We start from the raw sequence: 27590 nt of genomic DNA, 5'->3' as shown, positions 1-27590 counted from the left end.
TCCAGCAGCACCGGAGACATCAGGGCACTGACCCCACCTGGATCTCCAACACCAAACCACACCCACTGGCAGAGACTAGCCCCGCCCACCCTGTACACCAGGAAATGACGCATTAACAGGAAGTTGCGCACTGGCGGTGCAGCGAGACGTGCTTTAAGGTGACTTTAAGAGCGGTGTTGTTGAGTTTATTTATATTTTGGCCGATATCTCCAGCCGGAGGAGGAGGAGTGAGTGAGGAGTGAGTGAGGAGTGAGTGAGTGAGGAGGAGCAGAATGAGCCGGGACGAGGTGAACGCTGATTTCCATGAGCAGCTCCGGCTGCAGCAGCTGCTGGACGGCCCGGGGGGAGAGGCCGGCCCCGCTCCCGCTCCCGCTCCCGGCCCCGGCCGCAGCCGCTCCGACAGCTTCGTGGACGCGGACGGCACCGAGTTCGAGTGGGACGGGGAGAGGAAGGCCTGGTTCCCCAAGGTGAGGGCGGCAGGCAGCGGGCCCGGGGCCTGGACAATCCCCGTCCCCCAACCCCCCCCCCCTCACACCCCAACCCCCTCCCCCAACCCCCCCCCCCTCACACCCCAACCCCCTCCCCCAACCCCCCCTCACACCCCAACCCCCTCCCCCAACCCCCCCTCACACCCCAACCCCCTCCCCCAACCCCCCCTCACACCCAACCCCTCCCCCAACCCCCCCTCACACCCCAACCCCCTCCCCCAACCCCCCCTCACACCCCAACCCCCTCCCCCAACCCCCCCTCACACCCCAACCCCCTCCCCCAACCCCCCCTCACACCCCAACCCCCTCCCCCAACCCCCCTCACACCCCAACCCTCCACCCCACCCCCGATACACCCCCAAACCCCACCTAACACCACCCCCAATCACTCACCCCTCCCCCAACCCCCTCCCCCTCATACCCCCACCTCACAATCCCCATAACACACACCCTCATACTCCCCCCCATCTCTCCCCTCCCCCCCCATCTCTCCCCTCCCTCCCCCCCATCTCTCCCTCCCCCCCCATCTCTCCCCTCCCTCCCTCCCCATCTCTCCCCTCCCTCCCCCCCATCTCTCCCCTCCCTCCCCCCCATCTCTCCCCTCCCTCCCCCCCATCTCTCCCCTCCCTCCCCCCCATCTCTCCCCTCCCTCCCCCCCATCTCTCCCCTCCCTCCCTCCCCATCTCTCCCCTCCCTCCCCATCTCTCCCCTCCCTCCCCATCTCTCCCCTCCCTCCCTCCCCATCTCTCCCCTCCCTCCCTCCCCATCTCTCCCCTCCCTCCCTCCCCATCTCTCCCCTCCCTCCCTCCCCATCTCTCCCCTCCCTCCCTCCCCATCTCTCCCCTCCCTCCCTCCCCATCTCTCCCCTCCCTCCCTCCCCATCTCTCCCCTCCCTCCCTCCCCATCTCTCCCCTCCCTCCCCATCTCTCCCCTCCCTCCCCATCTCTCCCCTCCCTCCTCCCCATCTCTCCCCTCCCTCCCTCCCCATCTCTCCCCTCCCTCCCTCCCCATCTCTCCCCTCCCTCCCTCCCCATCTCTCCCCTCCCTCCCCATCTCTCCCCTCCCTCCCTCCCCATCTCTCCCCTCCCTCCCTCCCCATCTCTCCCCTCCCTCCCTCCCCATCTCTCCCCTCCCTCCCTCCCCATCTCTCCCCTCCCTCCCTCCCCATCTCTCCCCTCCCTCCCTCCCCATCTCTCCCCTCCCTCCCTCCCCATCTCTCCCCTCCCTCCCCATCTCTCCCCTCCCTCCCCATCTCTCCCCTCCCTCCCCCACAACTCTCTCCCCTCCCTCCCCCCCCCATCTCTCCCCTCCCTCTCCCCCCCCCATCTCTCCCCTCCCTCTCCCCCCCCCATCTCTCCCCTCCCTCCCTCCCCCCCCCATCTCTCCCCTCCCTCTCCCCCCCCATCTCTCCCCTCCCTCTCCCCCCCCATCTCTCCCCTCCCTCTCCCCCCCCCATCTCTCCCCTCCCTCTCCCCCCCCCATCTCTCCCCTCCCTCTCCCCCCCCCATCTCTCCCCTCCCTCTCCCCCCCCCATCTCTCCCCTCCCTCTCCCCCCCCCATCTCTCCCTCCCTCTCCCCCCCCATCTCTCCCCTCCCTCTCCCCCCCCCATCTCTCCCCTCCCTCCCCCCCATCTCTCCCCTCCCTCCCCCCCATCTCTCCCCTCCCTCCCCCCCATCTCTCCCCTCCCTCCCTCCCATCTCTCCCCTCCCTCCCCCCCATCTCTCCCCTCCCTCCCCCCCATCTCTCCCCTCCCTCCCCCCCATCTCTCCCCTCCCTCCCCCCCATCTCTCCCCTCCCTCCCCCCCATCTCTCCCCTCCCTCCCCCCCATCTCTCCCCTCCCTCCCCCCCATCTCTCCCCTCCCTCCCCATCTCCCCCCTCCCTCCCCCCCCATCTCTCCCCCCCCCCCATCTCTCCCCCCCCATCTCTCCCCTCCCTCCCCCCCATCTCTCCCCTCCCTCCCCCCCATCTCTCCCCTCCCTCCCCCCCATCTCTCCCCTCCCTCCCCCCCATCTCTCCCCTCCCTCCCCCCCATCTCTCCCCTCCCTCCCCCCCCATCTCTCCCCTCCCTCCCCCCCATCTCTCCCCTCCCTCCCCCCCATCTCTCCCCTCCCTCCCCCCCCATCTCTCCCCTCCCTCCCCCCCATCTCTCCCCTCCCTCCCCCCCATCTCTCCCCTCCCTCCCCCCCATCTCTCCCCTCCCTCCCCCCCATCTCTCCCCTCCCTCCCCCCCATCTCTCCCCTCCCTCCCCCCCATCTCTCCCCTCCCTCCCCCCCATCTCTCTCCCCCCCCCCATCTCTCCCCCCCCATCTCTCCCCTCCCTCCCCCCCCCCCCATCTCTCCTCTCCCCTCTCCTCCCTCCCCCAACCATCTCTTCCCCCCTCCCCCAGTGCCAGCTCGTTGAAAGCCAATACTTATCTAATAACTACTGAAATCTATTTTCAGATCACTGAAGATTTTCTGGCCACATATCATGCAAGCTACGGTTACTTTGAAGAAAGCCCTGTGAATTCCGGCACTGTAACCCAGAAGACATCTGCTGCTCTGCGGAAGTCTTCACAGAATAATACAGTTCAGAATGATCCGAAAGAAACAAAGCATAAAGGAGAAAAGAGAAAAGCTGATACGGGTAATGTTATTTTTCTAATCCCAGCCAGAAGTCCATTGGCTCGCGGCGGGACCAGAAGATCCCGGTGGCGGGCGAGTGCAGAAATCCCGGCCCTGGTCTTTTGGAGCTTTCTTGGGGAGTTGGCAAAAATGTCCCTAGCAATTTTCTTGTAGCAGCACGTTTTCCGTCTGCATTTTTCCCCTTGCCTTATCTGTAGGAACATTAGCTCAGTGAGTGAGTGTAAGATGATGGTATTAATGGATACCTTAGAGTAATAGCAGACAATAATCTAATTGACGGTTTTAAATGGAGAATTTAAACAGTTCATAATCATCTGAAAAGTACCATGCTTGCTGCTTCAGTTTACTGTGTAATTTTTTCACACCTCTTCCTAATGGAACCTAAGAACTAGGAGCAGGAGTAGGCAATTCAGCCCCTCGAGCCTGCCCCGCCGTTCAATACGATCATGGCTGATCTCATTTCGGCCTCAACTCCAATTTCCCGCCCTCTCCCCATAACTTTCAACCTGTTACTAATTAAAAATCTGTCTATCTCCTTATTTATTCAGCATCCCGGCATCCACTGCACTCTGAGGACGTGAATTCCACAGATTCATGACCCTTTGAGAAAAGTAATTTCTCCTCATCTCTGCTTTAAATCTACCACCCCTTAGCCTAAAACTATGGCCTCTCGTTCTAGAATGCCCCACAAGGGGAAACATCCGTTCCTTGTCTACTTTGTCTATCCCCTTTAGCATCTTATATACCTCAATTGGATCTCCTCTCATCCTTCTAAACTCTAGCGAGTATAGGCCTAAACTGTTCAATCTCTCCTCATAAGACAAGCCACGCATCTCTGCAATCAATCTAGTGAACCTCCTGTGAACCACCTCCAAAGCAACTACACTTTTCCTTAGTAAGGGGACTAAAACTCTGCACAGTACTCCAGGTGCGGTCTCACTAATGCCTTGTACAGTTGCAACAACACTTCCCTATTTTTAATACTCTCTTCCTTTAGCAATAAATGCCAAAATTCCATTTGCCTCCCTTATTACCTGCTGTACCTGCACACTAGCTTTCAGTGATTCATGCTCAAGGACACCCAGATCCCTCTACACTGAAACATTCTGAAGCTTCTCTCCATTTAAGTAATAAGTCGCCTTTTTATTCGTCCAACCAAAATGGATAACCTCACACTTACCCACGTTAAACTCCATCTGCCAAATTTTGGCCCATTCACCTAACCTGTCCATATCCATTTGTAAATTTCTTATTTCTTCATTGCAACTTACTTTCCCACCTATTTTGGTGTCCCCTGAAAATTTAGCTATAGTACCTTCTATCCCTGAATCCAATTCATTAATATAGATTGTAAATAGTTGGGGCTCAAGGACCGAACCCTGTAGCACCTCACTCGTTACAGCTTGCTATCCAGAAAAAGACCCATTTATCCCGACTCTCTGCTCTCTGTTTGTCAGCCAATCCTCTACCCAAGCTAATATATTACCTCTAACTCCATGTGATCTTATCTTGTGTATTAACCTTTTATGTGACACCTTTTCAAAGGCCTTCTGGAAGTCCAGACTTACTACATCTACAGGATCCCCATTATCCACTTTGTTTGTCACATCTTCAAAGAACTCTAGCAAATTAGTCAAACACGATTTACTCTTCATAAAACCATGCTGACTCTGATGGATTGCATTTTGACTTTCCAAATGCCCCATTACTACTTCCTTAATAATGGATTCCAACAATTTCCCAATGACAGACATTAAACTAACTGGTCTATAGTTTCCTACTTTCTGCCCCCCCCTCCGTTTGAATAAGGGAGTTATATTAGCATTTTTCCAATCCACTAGAACCTTTCCAGAATCCAGGGAATTTTGGAATATTATTACCAATACAACCACTGTCTCTGCTACCACTCCCTTTAAGTACCCCACTGGGATGTAGGCCATCAGGTCCTGGGGACTTGTCACCTTTTAACCGCAATAGTTTGCTCAGTACTTTTTCTCTAGTGATGGTGATTGTTATAAGTTCCTCCTTCTCTATACCCTCTGCACTACCTGTTACTATTGGGGTGGTACTAGTGTTCTCCACTGTGAAAACTGAGGCAAAATATTGATTAAGCGTCTCTGCCATTTCTGCATTTCCCACTATTAACTCCCCAGCCTCATCCTCCAAGGGACCAACATTCACTTTAGCTACTCTCTTTCCTGTTATATACTTGTAGAAGCTTTTGCTATCAGCTTTTACATTTTACACTAGTTTTCTTTCATAATTTACCTTTGCTCTTTTTGTTGTTTTTTTTAGTAACCCTTTGTTGATCTTTAAAAGTTTCTCAATCTTCCAGCCTGCCACTGACCTTTGCGATTTGGTATGCCTTAATTTTTGTCTTTTTGTTTTCTTTAACTTCCTTGCTTAGCCATGGATGCTTTTTCCCTCTCTTACCATCTTTCTTCCTCTTTGGAATATATTTTAGTTGAGAGGAATTGAATATCTCCTTAAATATCTGCCACTGTTCATCAGCTGTCCTACCTTGTCTTCCTGCCCAGTCCACTAGGGCCAAATCTGCCCTCATGCCTATGCAGTTACCTTTGTTTAACTCCAGGACACTGGTGTGGGACTCAAGTTTCTCGCTCTCAAACTGAATTTGAAATTCTAGGATGCTATGATCACTCTTCCCTAGAGGATCCTCTACTATGAGATCATTGATTAATCCCATCTCATTACACAAAAGCAAATCCAGAATAACCTGCTCCCTGGTTGGTTCCACAACATATTGTTCCAAGAAACAATCTCTAATACACTCTATGAACTCTCCTTCAAGGCTACCCTTGCCAATTTGATTAGTCCAGTCTATCTACATATTAAAATCATCCATGATTATTGTTGTCCCTTTTTTATATGCTCCCAGTATTTCCTGGTTTATACTGTGCCCTACTGCTGAACTACTGTTTGGAGACCTATAGATTACTCCCACCAAGGACTTTCTTCCCTTGCTATTTCTAATTTCTACCCAGACTGACTCTACGATTTGCTCTCCAGTGCCTATATTATCCCTCACTATAGCACTGATCTCTTCCTTTACTAACAAAGCTACACCACACCCTTTTCCTTCCAGCCTATCCTTCCAAAACTCTGAGTACCCTTGGATATTCAACTTCCATACCTGTTCTCCCTGTAACCATGTCTCAGTAGTCGCCACCAAATCATAGCTATTTATCTCTATTTGCGCTGTTAACTCATTAGTTTTATTCCGAATGTTACGTGCATTCAGATACAAAGCCTTTAAGTTTGCCCTATTATTAATTTTCCCTACTCTTATGTGATTCTGTTGACTTTCATTGACCACATTGATGTGTTCTGGTCTGACAGCAAGTTAGAAGGTTAGATCTTGTGTTTATTTAGATTTCTTCTGAACTAGCAAACAGTGTTTGTCTAGGATATGGTTCATTGGGAGGGTTCCCAATTTTTAGTCTGAAGTTTGTGGATTCAAGTCCCACTCCAGAGATTGAGAACATAATTTATCGTGACACTGCATTGGAGTACCAAGGGAATGCTGCACTATCAAGTTGCCACTTTTGGATGCGATGTTAAACCAAGGCCCTGTATGCCTGGTTAGGTGGACATAAAAGATCCCATGTCCCTATTCAAAGAACTTCTCCCTAATCTCCTCGTCAGTGTTTATCCGCCAACTATCACCGAAACAGATCATCTGGTTGGTGATTTCATTGGCCCGGATTTTGCTGTGGTAATGAGGGCGGAACTGTTGGAGCTCAATGTCTTTACTTACCTGAAACTGACGACAACTTCTGGAGAAACATAGCTATTCAGAAGTTGCTTTCAAGGATTCTGTGCTTCCCCAGTGTGCGCGCTGGTTCAGTCTCCCCAGAATGTAATCGATTAGAAATTATAGAACCGACATGAATTTCTACTCTTATGCTTTTATTCTTGCTGTAAAAACCCTTAAACCAGTTACAAGCTGTAGAATGAGATTTAAGTGGGTTTTTAACTGCATACTAAGTCTGTATTTGCTGTTAAACAGCTTCACTGGCCCTTCATTTTTATATCTATATGCCGAATTTCTTCATAAATTCCACATTTTTAACATAAATGTTTATTTGTGATATTTTATCTTGTACCTTAACTTCATGCTTAGGTGCCAATCATTCATTTCATTGCCTGTAAAATCTAAAATTAAAAGTGAAAGGATTCAGTGCTTTTAACTTGTTGAGTGTGAGAATGCATAAATGTGTTCAGTTGCTTATCCTGCTTGATGATATCACTGTTGCTGGATGCCTGGAGACCCCCCCTAACATGGTGCTGAATTTGAATCTGGCCTATTGCTGCTTGTAGGACATTGCTTTGTGCATAGTAGCTGCTGCATGTTACAACAGCAGCTATATTTCCAAAGTATTTCATTGGCTGTAAAACACTAGTATTGTGAAGGACGTTACATTAAATGCACATTCTTATGTGCTTGATGGGTTATCAAATTTGCATTCCAGTAATCTTAATGTTGACATTACTGATTACACATCGAACAAGACTATTGGAGCAGCTCCTTATAATTATTTTTGTGCTAGTACCAGTTTTAGAAAAAAAAATGGCAAATCATTTTTAGGCTGGCTTGTCACATTTTGTGTTGCTTTCTTTAAGTTGTCATTTGACCTTGGGCACAAATTTAATTCAACAGCCTCTGCAAAGCAGCAGGCAAAGGTTTGGTCTACCAACATGTAATACTTCTAACAGTTAAATGGGAATTTGCTCACCTAGATAAGCAATTTGAAAAGTTATCAGTTTTGATTTAGTAACCTATGTTGTTCATACTTTGATATGAAGTGACAAATGTTGGCGACATTAACTCTAATCATTTATTCCAACCTGCATCCCAATTAATAGATTTTATGATTTTTCAAAAATTGTAAAGCTGCTAAATTGATACTGTGAGCAAGAGTACACTGGGTTTCCCTACTGCTAGGCCTCATGCTACTCTGGTCTTTGGGAAGCTTATAGTGCTGTCAAGATACTTATACCATTTTGTATGTCTGATCTATATTATGTAGGTTCATTCATATTTAACAATGTGAATTTGTGTTTTTTTTCAGGCTGGATTGATGTTGAGGAGCAGAAGAACACAAGTGTGTATGTATCTGGTGAGTATTAGGCTGAGAGATATGAGAGTTGATAAAAATGAAATCTTGTTTGATTGGTTTTGCCATGCTGAGATGAATATTACAATCTGGTGAAATCCAGATGCTTTACTGTTGTCCAGCTCAAAGGTCCACTTCCCAGGCCAACCCCCATTTTCTACGAACTGAAATATGGCCCCATTTGTAAAGTTGTCTTGGAAAGAAGATTACAAAGTCAATACTGGGAACTTCTTGTTTTACTGTGCACCCACCAGAAATATCATGGATCCATTCTCCTGACTCACGAATAAATAACCCTCTGACAGATTGTATATACCAAGCTGCAAATTGGGTTTATTAAGAAATGAAATTACAAGCAAAAATAAAACATGGGCTTTCTTCGCTGTAAGCAAATGCAGAATCAGTTAGAGAACAAAGTGCCTTAAGGTTTTTAGTTTTCACTTTTAATTTGGATAAATGTCCACTATATGAAGTTGAAGTTCGATGCCAAGTGTTCTAGCAGCAGCTAGCACAAGAACTCCCTCTAAAACTACTGTGGTCTCATCTGATCATACTTTGAACACTTTATTAAGCTTTTGTTGCTAAAATGAAATAGAAGCATCCCTGCCATGGAACAGCAATCCTAAGGACAAGATAATATGATTTTAATGCTGGATATGAGAAATTTTGGCCAGGACAGTGGGGTAAACACCCTTGCAGTTCTTCAGAATAGTGCTATGAGTTTGTCCCCTCTACCTGAGAGGGAAAACAAGGCCTCAGTTTAATGTATCATTTAAAAAAAAAACACCTCCAAGGGTGCAGCAGTCCCTTGGCATAGAGTGGAGTGTCAACCTAGATTTTGTTCTCCAAGTTGGAGGCAAAATGTGAATCCATGGCCTGTTGACTCAATATTGTCTCTGGTACACTTCAGTAGAGCTTTTCTGTAGGTTCCAAATGCTGTTTTTAAAGGACAAGACCTGTTAACTTCTCGCTATTTTTTATCTCGGGAGTATCTATCTTACAGATGGGCTGCAATATCCTGTTGATACTGTTCATGTTTAATGATCATGGAACTACTTCCAAGAAGCATTCTTCCACAAGTTTTTACCTCAAAAACTGCTGGAATAAATGCTTTTATTCATACTACTTAAACGTGTTGCCGTGTGGTTGAAGGGAAATGTTCTTCGTTCGACAGTCGAAATCTTTATTTGCACCTTGAATTCCTGAAGAAGCAATTTGATGTTTGAATATTTGTCTTAAGTCACCAGTAGTTATTTCTCATTTGTAGGGTTACCTCCAGACATTACAAATGATGAATTTGTGGAGCTCATGTCAAAATTTGGGATTATCATGCAAAACCCTGAAACAGAAGAGTATAAGATAAAATTATACAAGGACAAGGCTGGAAATCTCAAGGGAGATGGTCTCTGCTGCTACTTAAAGGTACACAACTATTTGGCCATTGACTGGGAATTTAATTTAGTTGTAATATTTGCTGCACCATTACAGATATTTAAAATGTGCCTCTTCCTGTTTTGAATTAGCTGGTTAATACTAAGTCATTATTCACAAGCAAGTCATTAGCAAGACTGCTGATAGAAATAGCGCTTTTACTATTAATCAGGTGGAGATTGAGGACCTCTCAACAGATAAGTCACCACCGGTGAGCGGTTTCATTGGAAATAAAAAGAAAGACTTACATTTATTTAGCACTTTTCACAACTACCGGGCGCCTCTAAGCACTTTACAGCCATGAAGTACTTTTGAAGTATGGTCACTGTTGTAATCTAGTAACTGCAGCAGCCAGATTGCACACAGCACTCTTCCAAGCAGCAAGGTGATAATGGTCAGATAATCTGTTTTTGCGATGTTGACTGAAGAACAAATATTGGTCAGGGGATTGGGGATATCTCCTCTACCCTTTGAAATAGTGCCTTGGGACATTTTACATTCACTGAGCAGGTAGATGGGGCTTTGGTTTAACGCCCCATCCGAAAGATGGCACCTCTGACAGTGTAGTGTTCCTTCAGTGCTGCACGAGTGTCAGTCTTGATTTTTGTGCTTAAGCCCTGGAATAAGGTTAAATCCGGGAACTTTGTGATTCAGCGGTGAGAGTGCTTCCTACTGAGCCATGGCTGACACGAGTAAATGAATGTGGTCCTCGTTATCAAAACTGGTGGAAAGAAATGATCTAGGTAACTGTGGGTGTGTTGGTTTCAAATCAGTACTGGGTGCATAAAAGTTAATTACCAGGAATAAACTTGAGGTTATCTGTCTGATAGACTAATGAACAATAAATAACCTGGGGCCGGATTTTACACACCCCACACCAGCAGGTGTGAAGGTGGGTTTTCTCATAAAATCTCGCAGGTGACCTTTCCACCCTCCCTTGACCTGTGCAATTTTATAAGGGGCAGAGGAGGTGGCAGGTAGCCCAATAGCCCTTGGGCCTATTGAGACCCTTAAGTGGCCATTTAAGGGCCTCATCCTAACCCTGCTGGTATTTTACCTGCAGCAGGAGGAAGCCCACACCATGTGGGAAGCCAGGCAGCTTTAGTTGGATGAGTTACTGTTGGGCAAGTGGCAGGGTGAGCTCACTCTTGCAGTTCCCTGAATGCATTGAAAGCACAACCCCCACCAAGGTCATATTGCAATCTTTATCTTCCCTCCTTGGCCTCTTAAGCCTGGCCCCTCAATCCCCATTTCCCCCCACCCACTTCCTCCTTGCTGGGGCCTGCCAGCCTTACCCTGGCTGTTTCCCCAAACTTACGTCTGAGTCCAGACTCCTCTTTGTCAGGACTGCATGTAATCCCAGCAGTGCCCCTCACTTTAGACAGACATTCGCTACTGCCAATCTAATTGGCTTCAGGAGGTATCTGTGCAATTTGGCTGCAATGGACCTCACGTGTTACAAGTTGAGTTTAAAAGTACACAGCTCCACCTTACCTAGTTTGTGCGTTTGTGCATCATTTAGTATAATGCATCTTTTATTAAACAAGCATTTTCTGTATCAAAGTGAACAATTCATGAGATCGAGTAATCTGTTGAAATTCTTTGTTTGCAGACTTTAAATATTTGGTGGAACAAACATGCTTTTCTTAATTTGACTGAAATGCAAAATCCAAAGGCATCCATTACATCCACCTCTATCGATTGCAGAAAATAAAACACAAAGATCATAATTCACTTCACTGGATTTCTGTCCAATTCCTACCATATCCTCTGATTCATTGTCAACAATGTTGCAGGGTTTGCACTCGTTATTTCTGTCTGGCATTATCATGTGATGAAATACTTGAGACTATTTTTGTAACTTTGTCCAACCATCTGGCTTCTTGTGCATCCCTAATTTTAATTGCTCCACCATTGGAAGGGCTCCAGGCCTTTCCAAAATCTCTTTTACCCTCCTTTAAGAGCAAATGAAATAGGAACAGGAGTTTGACCCTGTTCCACCATACTTCAGCTCCACCTTCCCATGTTCCTTAATCCCTTAGTACCCAAAGATCTATTAATCCCTGCCTTGGATATATTCAACAACTGAGTATCCATAGCTCTGAGTGAAGAAATGTATCCTTATCCTAGTCGTAAATGGCCGGTCACCAGCACCGCACCCCCCCCCCCCCCGGCAACTCTGATCTGTACTGTGACCCTGACCCTTAGCTCAAGGCTTCCCAGCCAGGGGAAACATCTTCTCTGTATTTATAAAAACTAAAAACTGCGGATGCTGAAAATCCAAAACAAAAACAGAATTACCTGGAAAAACTCACCACCTGCTGAGTTTTTCCAGGTAATTCTGTTTTTGTTCTCTGTATTTACCCTGTTAAGCTCCTTAAAAATTTCATATACTTCCAATTAGGCCACCTCTCATCATTAATTTTAGCCGTAGGCCTAGTCTACTTAACCTCTCCTCGTAGGACAAACCCCTCATTCCATGAATCATCCTTGTGAACTTTCACTGCACTCCCACTAAGGCAAGTATTTCTTTCTTTAGGTAAAGAGACCAAAATTGTGTACACTTTTTTGTGGTCTCACCAAGACCCTCTATAATTGTGTTAATGCTTCTTTACTTTTGTACCCCAATCCCTTTTATATTTAAAAACCATCATACAAATCACCTTCCTTTACAAAAAAAAATACTTCTTTCTGCATTCCAGAAAGAATCTATCGACCTGGCTCTCAAATTTTTGGATGAAACTGAAGTGAGGGGATATAAGCTGCACGTAGAAGCTGCCAAGTTCGAATTGAAAGGACAGTATGATGCCAGCAAAAAGAAGAAGAAAAGCAAAGATTACAAGAAGAAATTGCTTCTGCAAAAAAAGTGCGTTAAAATCCAATTTTGCCTGATTTGTTGGGGAGACTTTAATTTAATTTTATTAAAATTAAGAATGACTGACTGTAAATTACTATGATAGCTATCTGAGGTTTGCTGCTCAATATCACCATGCCCTTTGGCTGACCTGAGCTCTGTGAAGAATAGGCATCACATTCTTTATCTTCTGGGAATTTGCCTGTACTTCTATACCTAATTATACAATAGTTTTACCGAGGAATGTCAAAGCAGGAACCCTTGTGCTCCAAACCGGATACTGCCTTTCTGATCGGCTCCCTTGTGTGCCTCTCCAGTCAGTGGGATGATACCAGATACAAGTCATTGAGCTGCTTACTTTGGTCGGCAATATAATCAGATCTGACCTTAATTCAAAGAATTGTTTGAGAACCGGAAAAATAATACTATATATACTCATGTAAAAGTCGAGTTTCTTTAAACCAAATACTTAGGCAAAAAGCAGGGATTCACCTTTATACGAGTAATACTTTTGAGGGAATGTAATTCATGCATGCTGGACGGACAACTGGTATCTTAAAACATGAAAACCATTTACCAATATCGTTAAGTTATGCCATGCTTTCAGTAGGCTAAGCAGCAATAGCTGTAACCTAGGTTTTATCTCGAGTACAATGAGGGAAAACCACACTCAATGACCATATTCCACTTTAAATCTACAAATAAAGATTTACCTTGCACTTTAGTTTCTGTTAATTGTAGTACCATCCTCTCCCATTGCTTGCTACCTGTTTACGGTGGTACATGAGCTGTTCGCAGACTGATCCCACCAACCCCTCCCCCAAAATAAGCCAAGAAGTTACCAAATGGCAACATTTTATTTTTTCTTTCAAACAATTTAATAAGACGTATTGTGCATCATGGTAGCAGAGGATGATGTTGGGGGAGAAAAGTATTTTTGTTACTGAATTTCCAACCTGGCAACTCTGTTGGTGGCATCTGTTTTGCTGGCATCCTGTCCATGAATGGATTCATAACAGGCAGTATTTCTCACCTCAGCTTTACAAGCAATAATTATGCAGCATGGTACCAGAGGAAATTATGATTAAAGTGTAGGTAATCTAATAGAATTAGTAGCATGACTCTAATATCAGGAAATTATACTTACCAATAGTAACTTGTCTTCACACTATTTTGGTGCAGCGCTGTACATCAAAAAACATGAAAAAGCACGTTCTACTATTCCTCGAAAACGAGGATCGACTTATACACCAGATATATGAAAAATTAAGGATTTTTTTGGCAAAAAGTCAGGGATTGTACAAAAGATCGACTATTACTTGAGTATATGTGGTAATCTGTCATACTATCCCTATTAATGGGATGGCTTAACATTTCCTACTCTGACATGCCCTGGACTCTGAGCTCCCTCTCACTTGATCAGAGCTAACTGGCTAGCTAACTAATTGCTTATGTATCTCTTTGTACCTTTCCCTTGTGTATGGAACCAATGCTATTGACTCGTGGTGTGCATCGAATTGGCTGATAGGCATCTGTGATGCTGGGGACCTCAGGGGCCGAGATGGATTATCCACTCAGCACTTTGGCTGACGATTTTTGCAAATTCTTCAGACTTGTCTTTTGCACTGATGTGCTGGGTTCCCCCATCATTGAGGATGGGGATTTTTATGGAACCACCTCCTGTTAGTTTTTTAATTGTCCACCACCATTCATGACTAGATGTAGCAGAACTTTGATCTGATTTGTTGGTTGTGAGATAACATGCTGCTTTCGCTGTTTGAAATGCAAGTGGTTTCATGTTGTAGCTTCACCAGGTTGACATCTCATTTTTAGGTATGTTTGGTGCTGCCTCTGGTTTGCCTTCCCGCACTCTTCATTGAACCAAGATTGATCCCTGGCTTGATGGTAATGATAGAGTGGGGATATGCTTGGCCATGAGGTTGTAAAGTGTAGTTGAACACAATTCTGTTGATGGCCCACAACACCTCATGGAAGCCCAGTTTTGAGCTGCTGCATCTGTTTTGAATCTGTCCTGTTTAGCTTGGTGCTACTGCCACATAGCACGATGGAAGTTATGCTCAGTGTGAAGGTGAGACTGTGTCTCCACCAGGACTGTGTGGTGGTCACTACCCATACTGTCGTGTACAGATGCATCTATGATAGGTAGATTGGTGAAGACATGGCCTAGTAGTTTTTTTCCCTCTTGTTGGTTCCTTCACTACCTGCAGGCCCAGTCTGACAGATATGTCCTTGAGGACTGGGCCAGCTCAGTCAGTGGTGGTGTTACTGAGCCACTCTTGGTGACGGATATTGAAGTCCCCTACCAGAATACATTCTGTGGCCTTGCCACCTTCATTGCTTCTTGCAATTGGTGTTCAATATAGAGGAGTATAAATTCATCAGCTGAGGGAAGGCAGTTGGTGGTAATCAGGAGGAGGTTTCTTTATCCATCTTTGATCTCGTGCCATGAGACTTCAAGGAGTCGATGTTGAGGATTCCAAAGGCGACTCCCTCCTGGCTGTATACCACTTTACTGCCACTTCTGCTGTGTCTGACCTGCTGATAGGGCAGGACATACCCAGGGATGATGATGATGGCGACCTGCTGTAGTACTGACGATTGGTGCTCCAGAACTAGCCAAGCTGTTCAAATTCAGCCACAGCACTGCCATCTAACAGACAATGTGGAAAGTTGCCCAGACATGTCCAGTCCACAAAAAGCAGGACATATCCAATCCAGCCAATTACCACCCCATCAGTACCCTTTCGGTCATCAGCATAGTGATGGAAGGTGTCCTCGACAGTGCTTTCAAATGGCACTTGGACAGCAATTACCAGCTCACTGATGCTCGCATTGGGTTCTACCAGGACCAGTCAGATCCTTGTTACAATAATGAACAAAAGAGCTAAACTCAAGGGAAGTGAGAGTGACTGCCCTTGAAATCAAAGCAGCATTTGACCAAGTGTGGCATCAAAGAGCCCTAGCAAAACTGAAGTCAGTGGGAATTGTGCGGGGAGAGCCCTCCACTGGTTGAAGTCATACCTAGCACGAAGGAAGATGGTTGTGGTTGTTGGAGGCCAATCAACTCAGTCCCAGGACATCACTGCAGGAGTTCCTCAGAGTAATGTCCTAGGTCCAACCATCTTCAGTTGCTTTATCAATGACACTACTTCCATCATTAGGACAGAAGGAGGGCTGTTTTGCTATTGATGCACAATATTTAGTACCACCCACAATTCAGATACTGAAGTAGTCCATGCCAGTATGCAGCTAAGACCTGGGCAACATTCATGCCACACAAGTACCTAACATCTCCCTATGACATTCAATGGCATCATTGTTGAATCCTCCACTATCAACATCTTGGGCATTACCATTGACTAGAAACTGAACTAGATCAGCCATATAAATACTATAGCTCCAAATGCAGGTCAGAAGCTGTGAATTCTGCAGTGAGCAACTCGCCTCCTGACTCCCCAAAGCCCGTCCCCATCTACAAGGTACAAGTCAGGAGAGTGATGGAAGACTGCCCACTTACCTGGATGAGTGTGGATCCAACAACTCAAGAAGCTTGACACAATCCAGAACAAAGCAGTCCTCTTGATCATCACCCCATCCACCAATTTAAACATTAATTCCCTCTCTCATAGACGCAGTGGCAACTGTGTGCTATACACTAGATGCACTTCAACTCACCAAGGCTCCTTCGACAGCACCTTCCAAGACTGCAACTTCTACCATCTAGAAGGACAAGGGCAGCAAATGCATGGGAACACCACCACCTGCAAATTTCACTCCATGTCACTCACCATACTTGGAACTATATTGCCATTTCTTCGCTGTTGCTGGTTCAAAATCTTAACTCCCTTCCTAACAGTACCTACACCACATAGGCTGCAGCAGCTGAAGAAGGCAGTTTGCCAGCATTTTTTTTTTTTCAAGGGCGATTAGGGATGGGCAAAAAAATGCTGGCTTTGCTGGTGACTCCCATATCCTGTGAAATGGTTTTTAAAAAAAAAAAGTTGTTACTAGGCCTGCCAATATAACCGCTTAACTCATTCTACTCCCCACACCCTCCTGCCTCGCCCCTGTGTGTGGCGTTAAAGATAACACTTCTTGCTCCCCTCTGAATGAATAAGCAACAAGCAAGCTTAACGGGCATCAGATGAGCGAACGCATTGCATCAGTTTGAAATAGAAATTTATTCCAGGTTTCCTGCGGCTTTGGGGAAGAGCTGAGAATTTACAAGAGGTTATCTGCAGAGAAACATTTCAAGTATTACCCTCCAACTCACTTTATCATGTACCTATTTATAGCAATTAAACACTTTAGCCCTAAAGGGATATGAGAGTGTTACCAACAGCACAAACAACAGCTGCATAATAAACTGTATGTTAGGTGATATAATACCATGATTTGCCATGAGCAACAACAAAGGGATCTGCTAGTAAGTGTCTATTTGTCTCAAATAGATAACTATGCAAAAACCATGCTGAGGTGTGGATTCTTGCGGATACAGAGCTCCACTTGTTTAGAGGCTTTTGATTAAAGGGGAATTTTCTGTTGACAAACATAAATCCTTGTTGTTAGGCAGCTGGATTGGAGACCAGAAAGAAAACCTGGCACTTCACGATTACGATGCGAACGAGTCGTAATTCTTAAGAACATGTTTCATCCAAAGGATTTTGAGGTAAGTCGAGGCACAAATGGAATACACGTTGAGGTATTTTTCACATTTGCTCTTGGTATTCTTTAAAGCCATTGCTACCATTTCTGTATCAGGGTTAAAATCATAATTAGGTTTTGATCTAACCACATTATGATCTAATTGTGTCAGAGGTTGTATTAAAATGGTCCACGTGAGAAATGCACACAGTGAATGTTCCATACAGTTTTAACACCTGCGCAAAGTCTGTGCTCTTAAGGGCTCAAAATTTTGTTTTTGCAGCTGTTTTTAATCCCAGAATTTTCTGCTGATCTGGTTTAGTTTGAATTGGTTTTGCATTTATCTTTAGCTAGTAGAATAAGATGACGGCAATAAGAGAATTCAAATCCTTGTTCAGTGCTGCTTATCTAATCGAATGCTATGGTTAGGAGACACAGTTTAGCCATTACAAATTGCCAAACCAGGAAATGTACCGTTCTTTGTCAACTTTGGCATATGCACACGATCTAAATTTTATCCCAAGTTTCAATAGGCTGCTCAAACTGGCATGAGAAAATGTCACACTCTATTATGGCATTTGTTTAAAGTTTTTAATAAACTTTTATTATAGGAAGATCCATTGGTTTTGAATGAGATCCGAGATGACATTCGGCTGGAATGTGAAAAATTCGGTCAAGTCAAGAAAACACTTGTATTTGATGTAAGAATTTTTGCTATTTTCTGTGATGTGTATGTGTGGATTATTTTTTAAAAATGCAGGCATGTCTTAATGCTGAATGTATTCTCTAATTTCCAGAGACACCCTAATGGTGTAGCCTCCGTGGCATTTAAAGAACCAGAACAAGCAGATCTGTGTATATCGATGCTTAATGGAAGATGGTTTGGTGGGCGCCAAATAACTGCTGAAACATGGGATGGTATCATTGATTACCAGGTATGAAGGAAAGATTGGGATGAAATAATTCTTGGAAAATATGTTTAGTCATTTCTGTTGACCAGTTCTTAATTTGAATGATTAAGTAAATATATGTATTTGATAGGATCAGGCAACTTGCCCTCGCGTAAATATGATTAGAAAACATTTAGAATATTGCTCCACACCTTCCTTTAGCACCTACAACATGTCTGTACGGTCATTTTTTAGTGTTAAAAAATCTTAAGCTGTTTGGTAAATGATATTGAGAAAAATTCAATGGCACCAGAATTGCTGAGTTCTTTTTTAGTAACTTTGAGACTGTTAACTATCCCATGCACTTTTGCATTCCAAGATATTTTCCATTTTGGCATACAGGCCAATCCTTTAGCAAATAAGCTTGAATTTTAAGGGAAGGCAGAAATATTCTGTGCACAGTTAACTTAAATGTTGTGAACAGTGAGGACTCCACTGGTTGGAGTCATACCTAGCACAAAGGAAGATGGTTGTGGTTGTTGGAGGTCAGTCATCTCAGCTCTAGGACATCACTGCAGGAGTTCCTCAGGGTAGCAGGGTGGTGTCCTCGGCCCAACCATCTTCAACTGCTCCATCAGTGACCTTCCTTCCTTCGTGACTCCTCAGCTACTGAAGCAGTCCATGCCCAAATGCAGCAAGACCTGGACAATATCCAGGGTTGAGCTGACAAGTGGCAAGTAACATTCGTGCCACACAAGTGCCAGGCAATGACCATGTCCAACAAGAGTGAACCTAACCATCACCCCATGACGTGCAATGGCATTACCATCACTGAATCCCCCACTATCAACATCCTGGGGGTTACCATTGACCAGAAACTGAACTGGACTAGCCATATAAATACTGTGGCTACAAGAGCAGGTCAGAGGCTTGGAATCCTACGGTTAGTAACTCACTTCCTAACTCCCCAAAGCCTTCTACAAGGCACTAGTCAGGAGTGTGATGAAATAACTCCCCACTTGCTTGGATGAGCGCAGCTCCAACAACACTCAAGAAGGCCGACATCATCCAGGACAAAGCAGCCGACTTAATTGGCACCACATCCACAAACATTCACTCCTTCCATCACCGACACACAGTAGCAGCAGTATGCACCATCTACAAGATGCACTGCAGGAATTCACCAAGGCGCCTTTAAATAGCACATTCCAAACCCACGACCACTACCATCTAGAAGGACAAGGGCAGCAGATAGATGGGAACACCATCACCTGGAAGTTCCAAGTCACTCACCATCCTGACTTGGAAATATATCGCTTTTCCTTCACTGTCACTAGGTCAAAATCCTGGAACTCCCTTCCTATCAGCACTGTGGGTGTACCTACCCCACATGGACTGTAGCAGTTCAAGAAGGCAGCTCACCACCACCTTCTCCAGGGCAACTAGAGGTGGGCAATGAATGCTGGCCCAGCCAGTGAAGCCCACATCCCGTGAATGAAGGGTGCATTTGGGAAGAAAAATTAGGAAAAATGCACATGTCACTCCACTATTTAAAAATGTGAGGAGGAAATTGGGAATTATAGACCAGTTAGCCAAACCTTGTCAAAACTGCTAGATTTATAAATAAGGATGGAATGACTGAATACCAGAAAGCCAGCATTGATTTGTAAAGGGTACATCATGCCTGATAAACTTGAATTTTTTGAAGGGGTGACTAACGTAGTAGGCAGAGCAATGTCTATTGATGTTATCTGTAAGGACTACCAGAATCCATTTGAAAAAATCCCTTATAAAACACTCTTAGCTAAAGTTGATGTGCATGGAATTGAAGGCAAATCATTGGCCTGGTTGAAGAAGATTGTGTCTTGCTGCTCAGCCAAAGAGTAGTGATAATGGGTAGGTACACTAATTGGCAGATTGTAACTAACAGTGCACTGTAGGGATCTGTGTTGGAGCCTCAACCATTGACCTTATTTATTAATACCTAATGGGATAGAAAGCTATATATCCAAGTTTGCTGATGACTAAGATAGCGGCACTGTAAGCAGTGTAGATGAACTCAGTGAGTTGCTCTTACAGACAGCCAGGCACAACGGGCAAGTGGCCACCTTCTGTGTTGTAACCATTCTATGATTCTATAAGTGAAGGGACAAAACAGTCACAAATATAGCAATCTGCTTTAAACCTGAAAAGAATGGATTCAAGTACTTCTTAAATTGTGAAAGGCTAGAAGCAATGAAGGTATGTAGATTGTTAAAATATTATTGATAAGGACAGAAAATAGTCAAAAAGGCTAATGGAATGCTGGCTCTTTATACTTAGAGGGCCAGAATACCATGGGGTAGAAGTTATGTTTCAATTATGCAAAGCTCTGGTTAGACCATATCTGGAATACTGTGTTCAGTTCTGGGTATCACACCTTGGAAGGATGTATTGGACTTGGTTGTAAGTCCTTGAATTTAGAAGGTTGAGAGGTGATTTGATCAAAGTTTTCAAAATATTAAGGGGAATTGAAAGATATAGAGAGAGAACCTATTTCTGCTGGTTGGGGACATATGGATACCCTAAAAATTAGAACCGGGCCTTTCAGAAATGAAGTCAGGAAATGCTTCAACATGGAAAGAGTGGAAGAAGATTTTTTTTCCCACAAAACAGCACTTGATGCTGGGTTTCTGTTAACCAAAGGCAGTATGAGGCATGGGCAAAGGTGTGGGTATATGGAGTTAGGTCACATGGTCTCATCCAACAGCAGAATAGGCTTGAGGGACTGAATGCTTCACATAGGAACAAAGGGAGGCCAATGTAAATTCAATGGTAGAATTTTAAGAAGGAGGAGGATAAAGAAACAATGGCTATACAGGCAAAAACCTTTTGAAGGTGACGGAACAAATTTAATGGAAGAACTAAGGAAAAGGAGTAGTTGTAGGCCGTAAGACTCCTCGAGTCTGCTCTGCCACTCGGTAAGATCATTACTGAACTTCAACTCCCAACTTTTGATCGAGAATTTCTCTGCATTTCAATTCAAAATGGCTGTCCCCTGATCCTGAGACTACACTCCCTAGTCATAGACTTTTCAGCCAGGGGAAATAGCTTCTTAGTATCTACCTTTTTAAGAATTTTATATGTTTCAAAGAACTCGCCTCTCATTTTTCTAAACTACAGACTGTATAGGCCCATTCTACTCAAATCTTTCCTCATAGAACAGCCCTCTCATCCCACGAAGCAATCTAGTGAGCCTTTGTTACGCACCCTCCAAGCTAAGTATGCTTCCTTGGGTAAGGAGACCAAAATTACACAGCAATCCAGGTGTGGTGTCACAAAAGCCCTATATAATTGCAGCAAGGTTTCCTTACTGTTAAACTCCAACCCTCTGAAATACAATTTTCCTTCCTAATTGCTTGCTAATTTTCTGTGATTCATATATAAGGAGCCCCCAGCCCCCATGAATATCAACATTTACTTGTCACTCACCTTCTAAAAAATATTCTACATTTGCATTCCACCCACCAAATTGGATAATTACACACTTCCCCAGATTGTACTTCATCTGCCATCTTCTTTCACAATTGCTTAACCTGCCTATATCCAATTGCAGTTTCTGTGTTTGTCTCACAGCTTACTTTCCCTTCCAACTTTATATCATCAGAAAAGTTGGATATGTTGCACTCCATTTCTTCATCTGGGTCATTGTTTAGATTATAAATAGCTGAGGCCCAACTGCTGGTCCTTTTGGCACCCTGCTGTACAGGGTAGAGTTACTAGAATGGTGCCAGGGAGCAGGACTTCTGTTAGGTGGAGAGACTAGAGAAGGCAGGATTATTCTTCTCTTAAAAACAGACTACTAAGGTGGGATTTTTATAGAGGTAATCAAAATAATAAGGGGTTTTAATGGAATAACTAAGAAGAAATTATTTCCAGTGGCAGAAAGCTAGTCAAGAGCAAGGAAGAGGTGGGAGTTTTTTTTTCCCCTCTACACACCAAGTTGCTGTGACCTAGAATGCATTGAAAGGGGGTTGGTGGGAGCAGATTCAATGATAACTTTCAAAATGGCATAGGATACATATGCAAAAAGTAAAAAATTGCAGAAATAAAGGGGAAGAGCAGGGGAGTGAGACTAAGTGAATAGCTTTATCAAAGAGCAGGCACAGGTATGATGGCCAAATATTGTACTCCTGGCTGTAAGATTCTATGACAATCTAATTAATTTATAAAGGGAATTAAAGCACAGGGAAGTCCCATTCCACTGGTAATCACCCCTGGAACTCTGCAATTAAGCAGTTTGGTGAATCACTTTTCTTGGATTGGTCTAAAAGATTGCTGAAAAGCAAGACCACCACTGCTGAGCCAAAGCGCTATATCCAAGTACAGGGTCAGCCACAGTTCTATTTAGCACATCATAGTCAATTGCAAGAAGTCTCAGCTCCAACCCAAATAAGAGTTGCTATTTTTAGAGGCATTGTTTTAGACGGCTGAAGGTGGAGCAGTCTGTAGCTGCAACTGATTATAGTACTCTAGCATCTGATTTTCTCTTTATATGCAGGCCAGTAGCATTAAAAACTATTTAAAAATTTTACTTCTAATTTCTGCAGCTGTGTTTGTTGTTCGCAATACCCAAGATTTCGCACAACAACTTCAGCTAATCCTGCTAAGTAAGCCACCCCCCTGCAGAGCCCTGAGGAGAAGAGTATGGCAAAGCTATTTCTTTTCATCAACCTCACCCACAAGTGCTGCCTGTGACAAGATGGAATAGCTATCTGCAGGCGAGAGGACTAATAGAGCTGCCTATCTGGCATTTTAGTCAATTTGAAATTAAAAATTTGTAAGGCTAGCTATGGACTACTTCCACCCTATACTACCAGCTAAGTGTGTGTGGGTCTGATAACACACCAGTAATCTCCATCAGCGAGCACCCTTTGTCTAAATGCATTCCTGCTCATAGTGACCAAATTAGGACGTTACTCTTAGTTCAGCATGTAGCAAGGGTGTAAACGAGCACCAGATACGCCCTCAATTTCCTATTGCAAGAGCTAGTTTTGGAGTTTTTCAAGAGCTGGATGTGGCTGAAGACTCGCTGATTTTATTTTGCAGGACAAGTCGGTCCTTGTGGCCTCTATTCAGAGTACACCTCAATCTAGAGAGTGGACAATGTCTCCCTCGACACAGATGTTTTAGTATGCATTTCCCCTGATCCCATCAATAGTTTCTCCTGAAAAAAAGAGCCCTTTTCAGTCATAAAACAGACAGTTTTGTGGTTTCTTTCACTGTCTCATGTGACTCCTGTCCTGAGAGCAAAGTTTCTGTAAAATGGCAACTAGGCGGCTCCCACTGCCCCACTTAAATAATTCTAATGAAACAAGATGACCGCTGCTATTGAGGGGCCAGCTGCTGCATGGTAACTAGTTCCTGTGGCATTGCTGCTCAGGTGAGTGTGGATCAGGCACAATACTGCACTAGCCACCTAAAGTTGAGGTGGTACGTACAGAGAAGATCCACTACCTGCCTTGGCAGAGGGGGTACTGGTCGCAAAACCAGCAGTGGTTCAAAGTCGAGGGGTGGTGATCTGTTAAGTAGACCGAAAGCTGAGGAATTCTCTATTAGGCAGACAATCAGAATTTTTTTTTAACAATAGAAAGTAATCATGGTGGGAAGAAGCAAGTGTATTTACTCAGTTGTAAGTGAGTGCTGGTGATTGCCAGCTGAATGAACAGTGTTGGATAGGTCTGAATGGCAAATCCCAGTATGAACTCGAGGGGGTGTAATTAAAATGAATTGCATTGTTGTTGATACTCCAGTCCAAAGGTAATGAGGAAACCTTGCTGATATTTCAGGTGCATTGTCAGAGAGCCACTTGGTCCCTCTGTGGAGCTTCCTGTAGACTTCAGATTTCAATATAAAATAGCAACCTGAAGTTTGGTGTGAGCTAAGCTTTAACACTAAAAACCCACATCAGTGCCACTTGCAGGTATTGTAAGCAAAACGTGTATAAAGATATCACTAAGACAAAAAATGCTGGGAAAACTCTGCGGGTCTGGCAGCATCAGTGGAAAGAGAAACAGTTAACATTTAGAGTCGGTATGACTCTTCAGAGCTGGGTAGCGATTTTCCAGCGTTTTCTGTTTTTATTTCAGATTTCCAGCATCTACAGTATTGCTTTTCTCATTAAGACATTTGATTTTGGGATTTCAAATGCATTTTGCATTGAACAGTGTGACCCGCCTGCCTATGTTTTAATTGGAACTTGAGGGCGAGTATGACTTAGTCTTGGGTGTTACTTTGTGGACAGAAGGTGGAACTTGCTAGTCCATTATGGTGGCTTCACTATTTATTTTAAGTGAGTGCAGGTGTTGAGTCTGTTGCGTATATATCGTTGGTAGAATTCAAGTGGTGACATGCTCAAAATTCTTGTAGATGCAAGCACCTCGCATTTAGGAGTGCTGACTTTAGGGTTGAACTAATGACAATGCTAAACTTTATTCAAAGATTGAGGGTTACTTGAGCAGGCTACTTGGGCCTTTCAAAATATTTACTTACTCAGCACGTTTTAAAATATGTCCATATTTGATATTTTTATGTAAGACAATGAAACATCTTGCAGTAAAATTATTTATTTTAGGAAGGTGTAGGACTGTACTGCTTCTGTCTGACCTATGCGGCAAAATGTTTACCCATTTCTAGCAGGATAATATATTTATGAAGCACTTGTAAAAAAAAAAAGAAAAAAAATCTTGCTAAATTTTAATTTTGAACTTCCAGATTGAAGAAACTATAAAAGAAAGAGAACATCGATTGAAATCGTGGGAGACGTTTTTGGAAGTTGACCCATCCTCTGTTAAGCCTGCTGATGAACAGAAGATGACACAGGCAAGCAGCCAAGTGCCTGTGGAAATCTCAGCTCCTCCAGACAATAACACAAAACTGTTGGAGGGCAATGGAAAACTGTCAGTGGACAATGTAACGCCTTCAAAGGATAATGAAAAACCATCACTGGACAGTACAATGCCTTCAGAGGACAATAGGAAAACATCAGGGGACAATGAAGCCCCTTCCAGAGACAGTAAACCTCAAGGTGTGATTGATTCCGTGTCTGAGGCAGGAGAGGCTGAAGGAGCGTGGAATGAAGATAATTTATCCACGGACAGCAGCATCGATGGAAGTGATGATGATGCAGAAGAGGAGCCATGAATTCTTAGTAGGACCCTTGGTTTTAAATGACTGCTGAAAAACTCAGTTTTAACTGGAATGTTGTGGCTGAACATCAGATATGCATTTTTTTAAATTGCCAAGTTGTTTGCTGTAAATTGGAAAAAAGCTTCTTTAATATGGTTAATATTTTGTAACAAAAATGTATTTGTTGTAAAGAATGGTGCCGTTTTATGCTCAACTATATTCAAGATAAACTCTTAGCCATTCTGGTAGCTCGTCCAACTAATTAATAACCATCGCCCTTTGGTAGAAATGCATTCTGGGGTAAAATTACAAAGTTTTTTTTTGTAGTTTTTTCTTCATTTCTCCAGGTTGCCTAAAATGCATGTGTCTTGTCTTGCTGTATATTCCACTGAGTGCAGGCAGTCATTGGCAGTGCCATCCAAGTCACCATTTTCATACAAAATTGAGCAGCAAATTTTGACAAACTCCAATTGTGTGGGATGCCGCAGCAGAGTGCAGAGCTCTCCACATCGCATTTCACTCCATCTATCAGTGGGAGTCACTGAGTAGCAGTAAGAAGTAAAAACCATGGGTGATGTTTCTCCCTTTCCTTCCTCTCTCCTCATCCCAGCCTCACCTAGAGTTGAATTTATTGACCTACTGCTACAAACGTGTAGAAATGACAGACAGGAAATAATCCACTGGTACATTCAGTTTGTCCCACAAATACATCACAATATATACACTCTACACCCCACCTGAAGTCATGGAATGTCCTGGGAAAGGAAAAAAAAACTCCAGCCAATTTGGGAGGGGAGGGATTTCCTCAATAAGGCAGTGGCACACTTTGTGACACAAAACTGTTTAGAGGGAACTTTCTGGAATGTAGTCAAAGCTGCAGCCTACAGTTGGTAGGATCACTTCCAAGATTAAAAGTTGGCAACTTGTGACTCTTTTTGTGGTGAAATTATTCTCTTTATAAGTAAATGAAAAGTAAGCCATTGGTATGTTTTAACAGTAAATACCAAGTAAAAACTCACCATTTAATTAAGAGGTGAATGACTCCTGTACATATTTTGGAATAAACTGGGTACTTAGTTGACTTTGCTGAGCAGAAGAAGCCATAATGGTAGGGTCATTCCTTTGTCTCGCATCTCTGGTGGGTACATTTTGCTGTGCAGAATCTGGAAAAAAAGATTAGTTTTTGATGATTTGAGTGACAGCATCATATACTTTAACAATTAAAAGTACGTAGAATCATTTCTGGATACATTTATCAAATCAAAATATTAATATTGGTAAGGTTCCAGAGTTTTGTTGACTTGCTCAAACTGCCAGTATCTCTCTGGTGAGAGATTTTATTCTGCCCTAAATTCCTCAATTCCTTCTCTACTGTTTTTTGCTTGTGAATTGAGCACTTCACATATTGCTCCTTGCTTCAGGCTTTTATAGCGTTTCTCTTCTGGGACAAGTTTGAACATTTTGATCATTGTTTAATTGAGATGCTGATTGGAAACATGTTTGGTTCCACATGTGATCGATGTGGATAACTTTGCTCAAGGCACTGTCTTAAGCCTCAGAACTTCAAAAATAAGCCCAGAAATTACTCAGCGGGCCTGGCAGCCTTTGTGGAGAGAAACAGAGGTGATGAGAAAACCTTCTGATAGAAGGTCATACACCTGAAACATTAACTGTGTTCCTCTCCACAGATGCTGCTATACCCGCTGAATATTTCCAGCACTTTTTGCCTTTATTTCTGTAGTATCTTGCTTTTGTAATTTTTAATGGAGCTTCATAAGTGGTCATTGTGAGGCATGGTCAACTTTTCCTTTGGAGTAAAATCGTATTAAAGAGCTTCTCGGCAAATTGCTTGAATTATTTGCAAAATCTTTCTTAACTCCTCAAGACATATTCTCGTAGAGTATAACATGCAAGAATGTTTCCTTGTGCATTTTTAACTTGTCTTTTGGAAGTTCTGATCATTAACATTTTAAAAGAAATTATATCGCTATCATCTCTTCCTAACCCATCTCATTCTATCATATTGAAGTTTTTGTTTGCAGGATTGAAGGATCCGGATCCTGTTGGCATCATTACATTTTCTGCAATGTCATGTGGCAAATCAAGATTTTTTTTTTTAAATCTCTACCTTCTATGATATGGTGACGTTCTGTTGAGCTCTTCTAGTTTTCTAATAAACTGAATTTTAAGGTTGTCCTTTATCAAAATAAATAAATGACTTAATATGAACATTGATTTGGCTGTTTGGGGGAAACTCCGAATGATGATAGCAATATTATTTCTTTAAACGTCTGAAGATCTTAACTCCCAATAAACTATGTTGCTTCA

General features: G+C 43.8%; 1 protein-coding gene across 1 annotated transcript; it reads left to right on the top strand.

Moving 5' to 3' along the window:
* Window positions 1–123: 123 nt before the first annotated feature.
* htatsf1 (HIV-1 Tat specific factor 1) lies at window positions 124–27590 on the top strand. Its single transcript, XM_041215896.1, has 9 exons — window positions 124–467; window positions 2935–3118; window positions 8211–8258; window positions 9523–9677; window positions 12389–12552; window positions 17131–17230; window positions 17817–17906; window positions 18003–18140; window positions 24849–27590. The coding sequence occupies exons 1-9, from the start codon at window positions 273–275 to the stop codon at window positions 25275–25277; spliced, it is 1503 nt and encodes a 500-aa protein (XP_041071830.1). The 5' UTR covers window positions 124–272; the 3' UTR covers window positions 25278–27590.

Source organism: Carcharodon carcharias, chromosome 21 (assembly GCF_017639515.1).
Source record: "Carcharodon carcharias isolate sCarCar2 chromosome 21, sCarCar2.pri, whole genome shotgun sequence".
Lineage (NCBI taxonomy): Eukaryota > Metazoa > Chordata > Chondrichthyes > Lamniformes > Lamnidae > Carcharodon > Carcharodon carcharias.
The sequence above is the reverse complement of the archived record's forward strand: the minus strand, read 5'-3'. Positions and strand labels throughout refer to the sequence as shown.

Coding starts and splice junctions, on each gene's coding strand:
- htatsf1 (XM_041215896.1), top strand. CDS start 273: ATGAGCCGGGACGAGGTGAACGCTGATTTCCATGAGCAGCTCCGGCTG. Junction 8,259..9,522: donor CACAAGTGTGTATGTATCTG/GTGAGTATTAGG, acceptor TCTCATTTGTAG/GGTTACCTCCAGACATTACA. Junction 12,553..17,130: donor AAATTGCTTCTGCAAAAAAA/GTGCGTTAAAAT, acceptor CCTTGTTGTTAG/GCAGCTGGATTGGAGACCAG.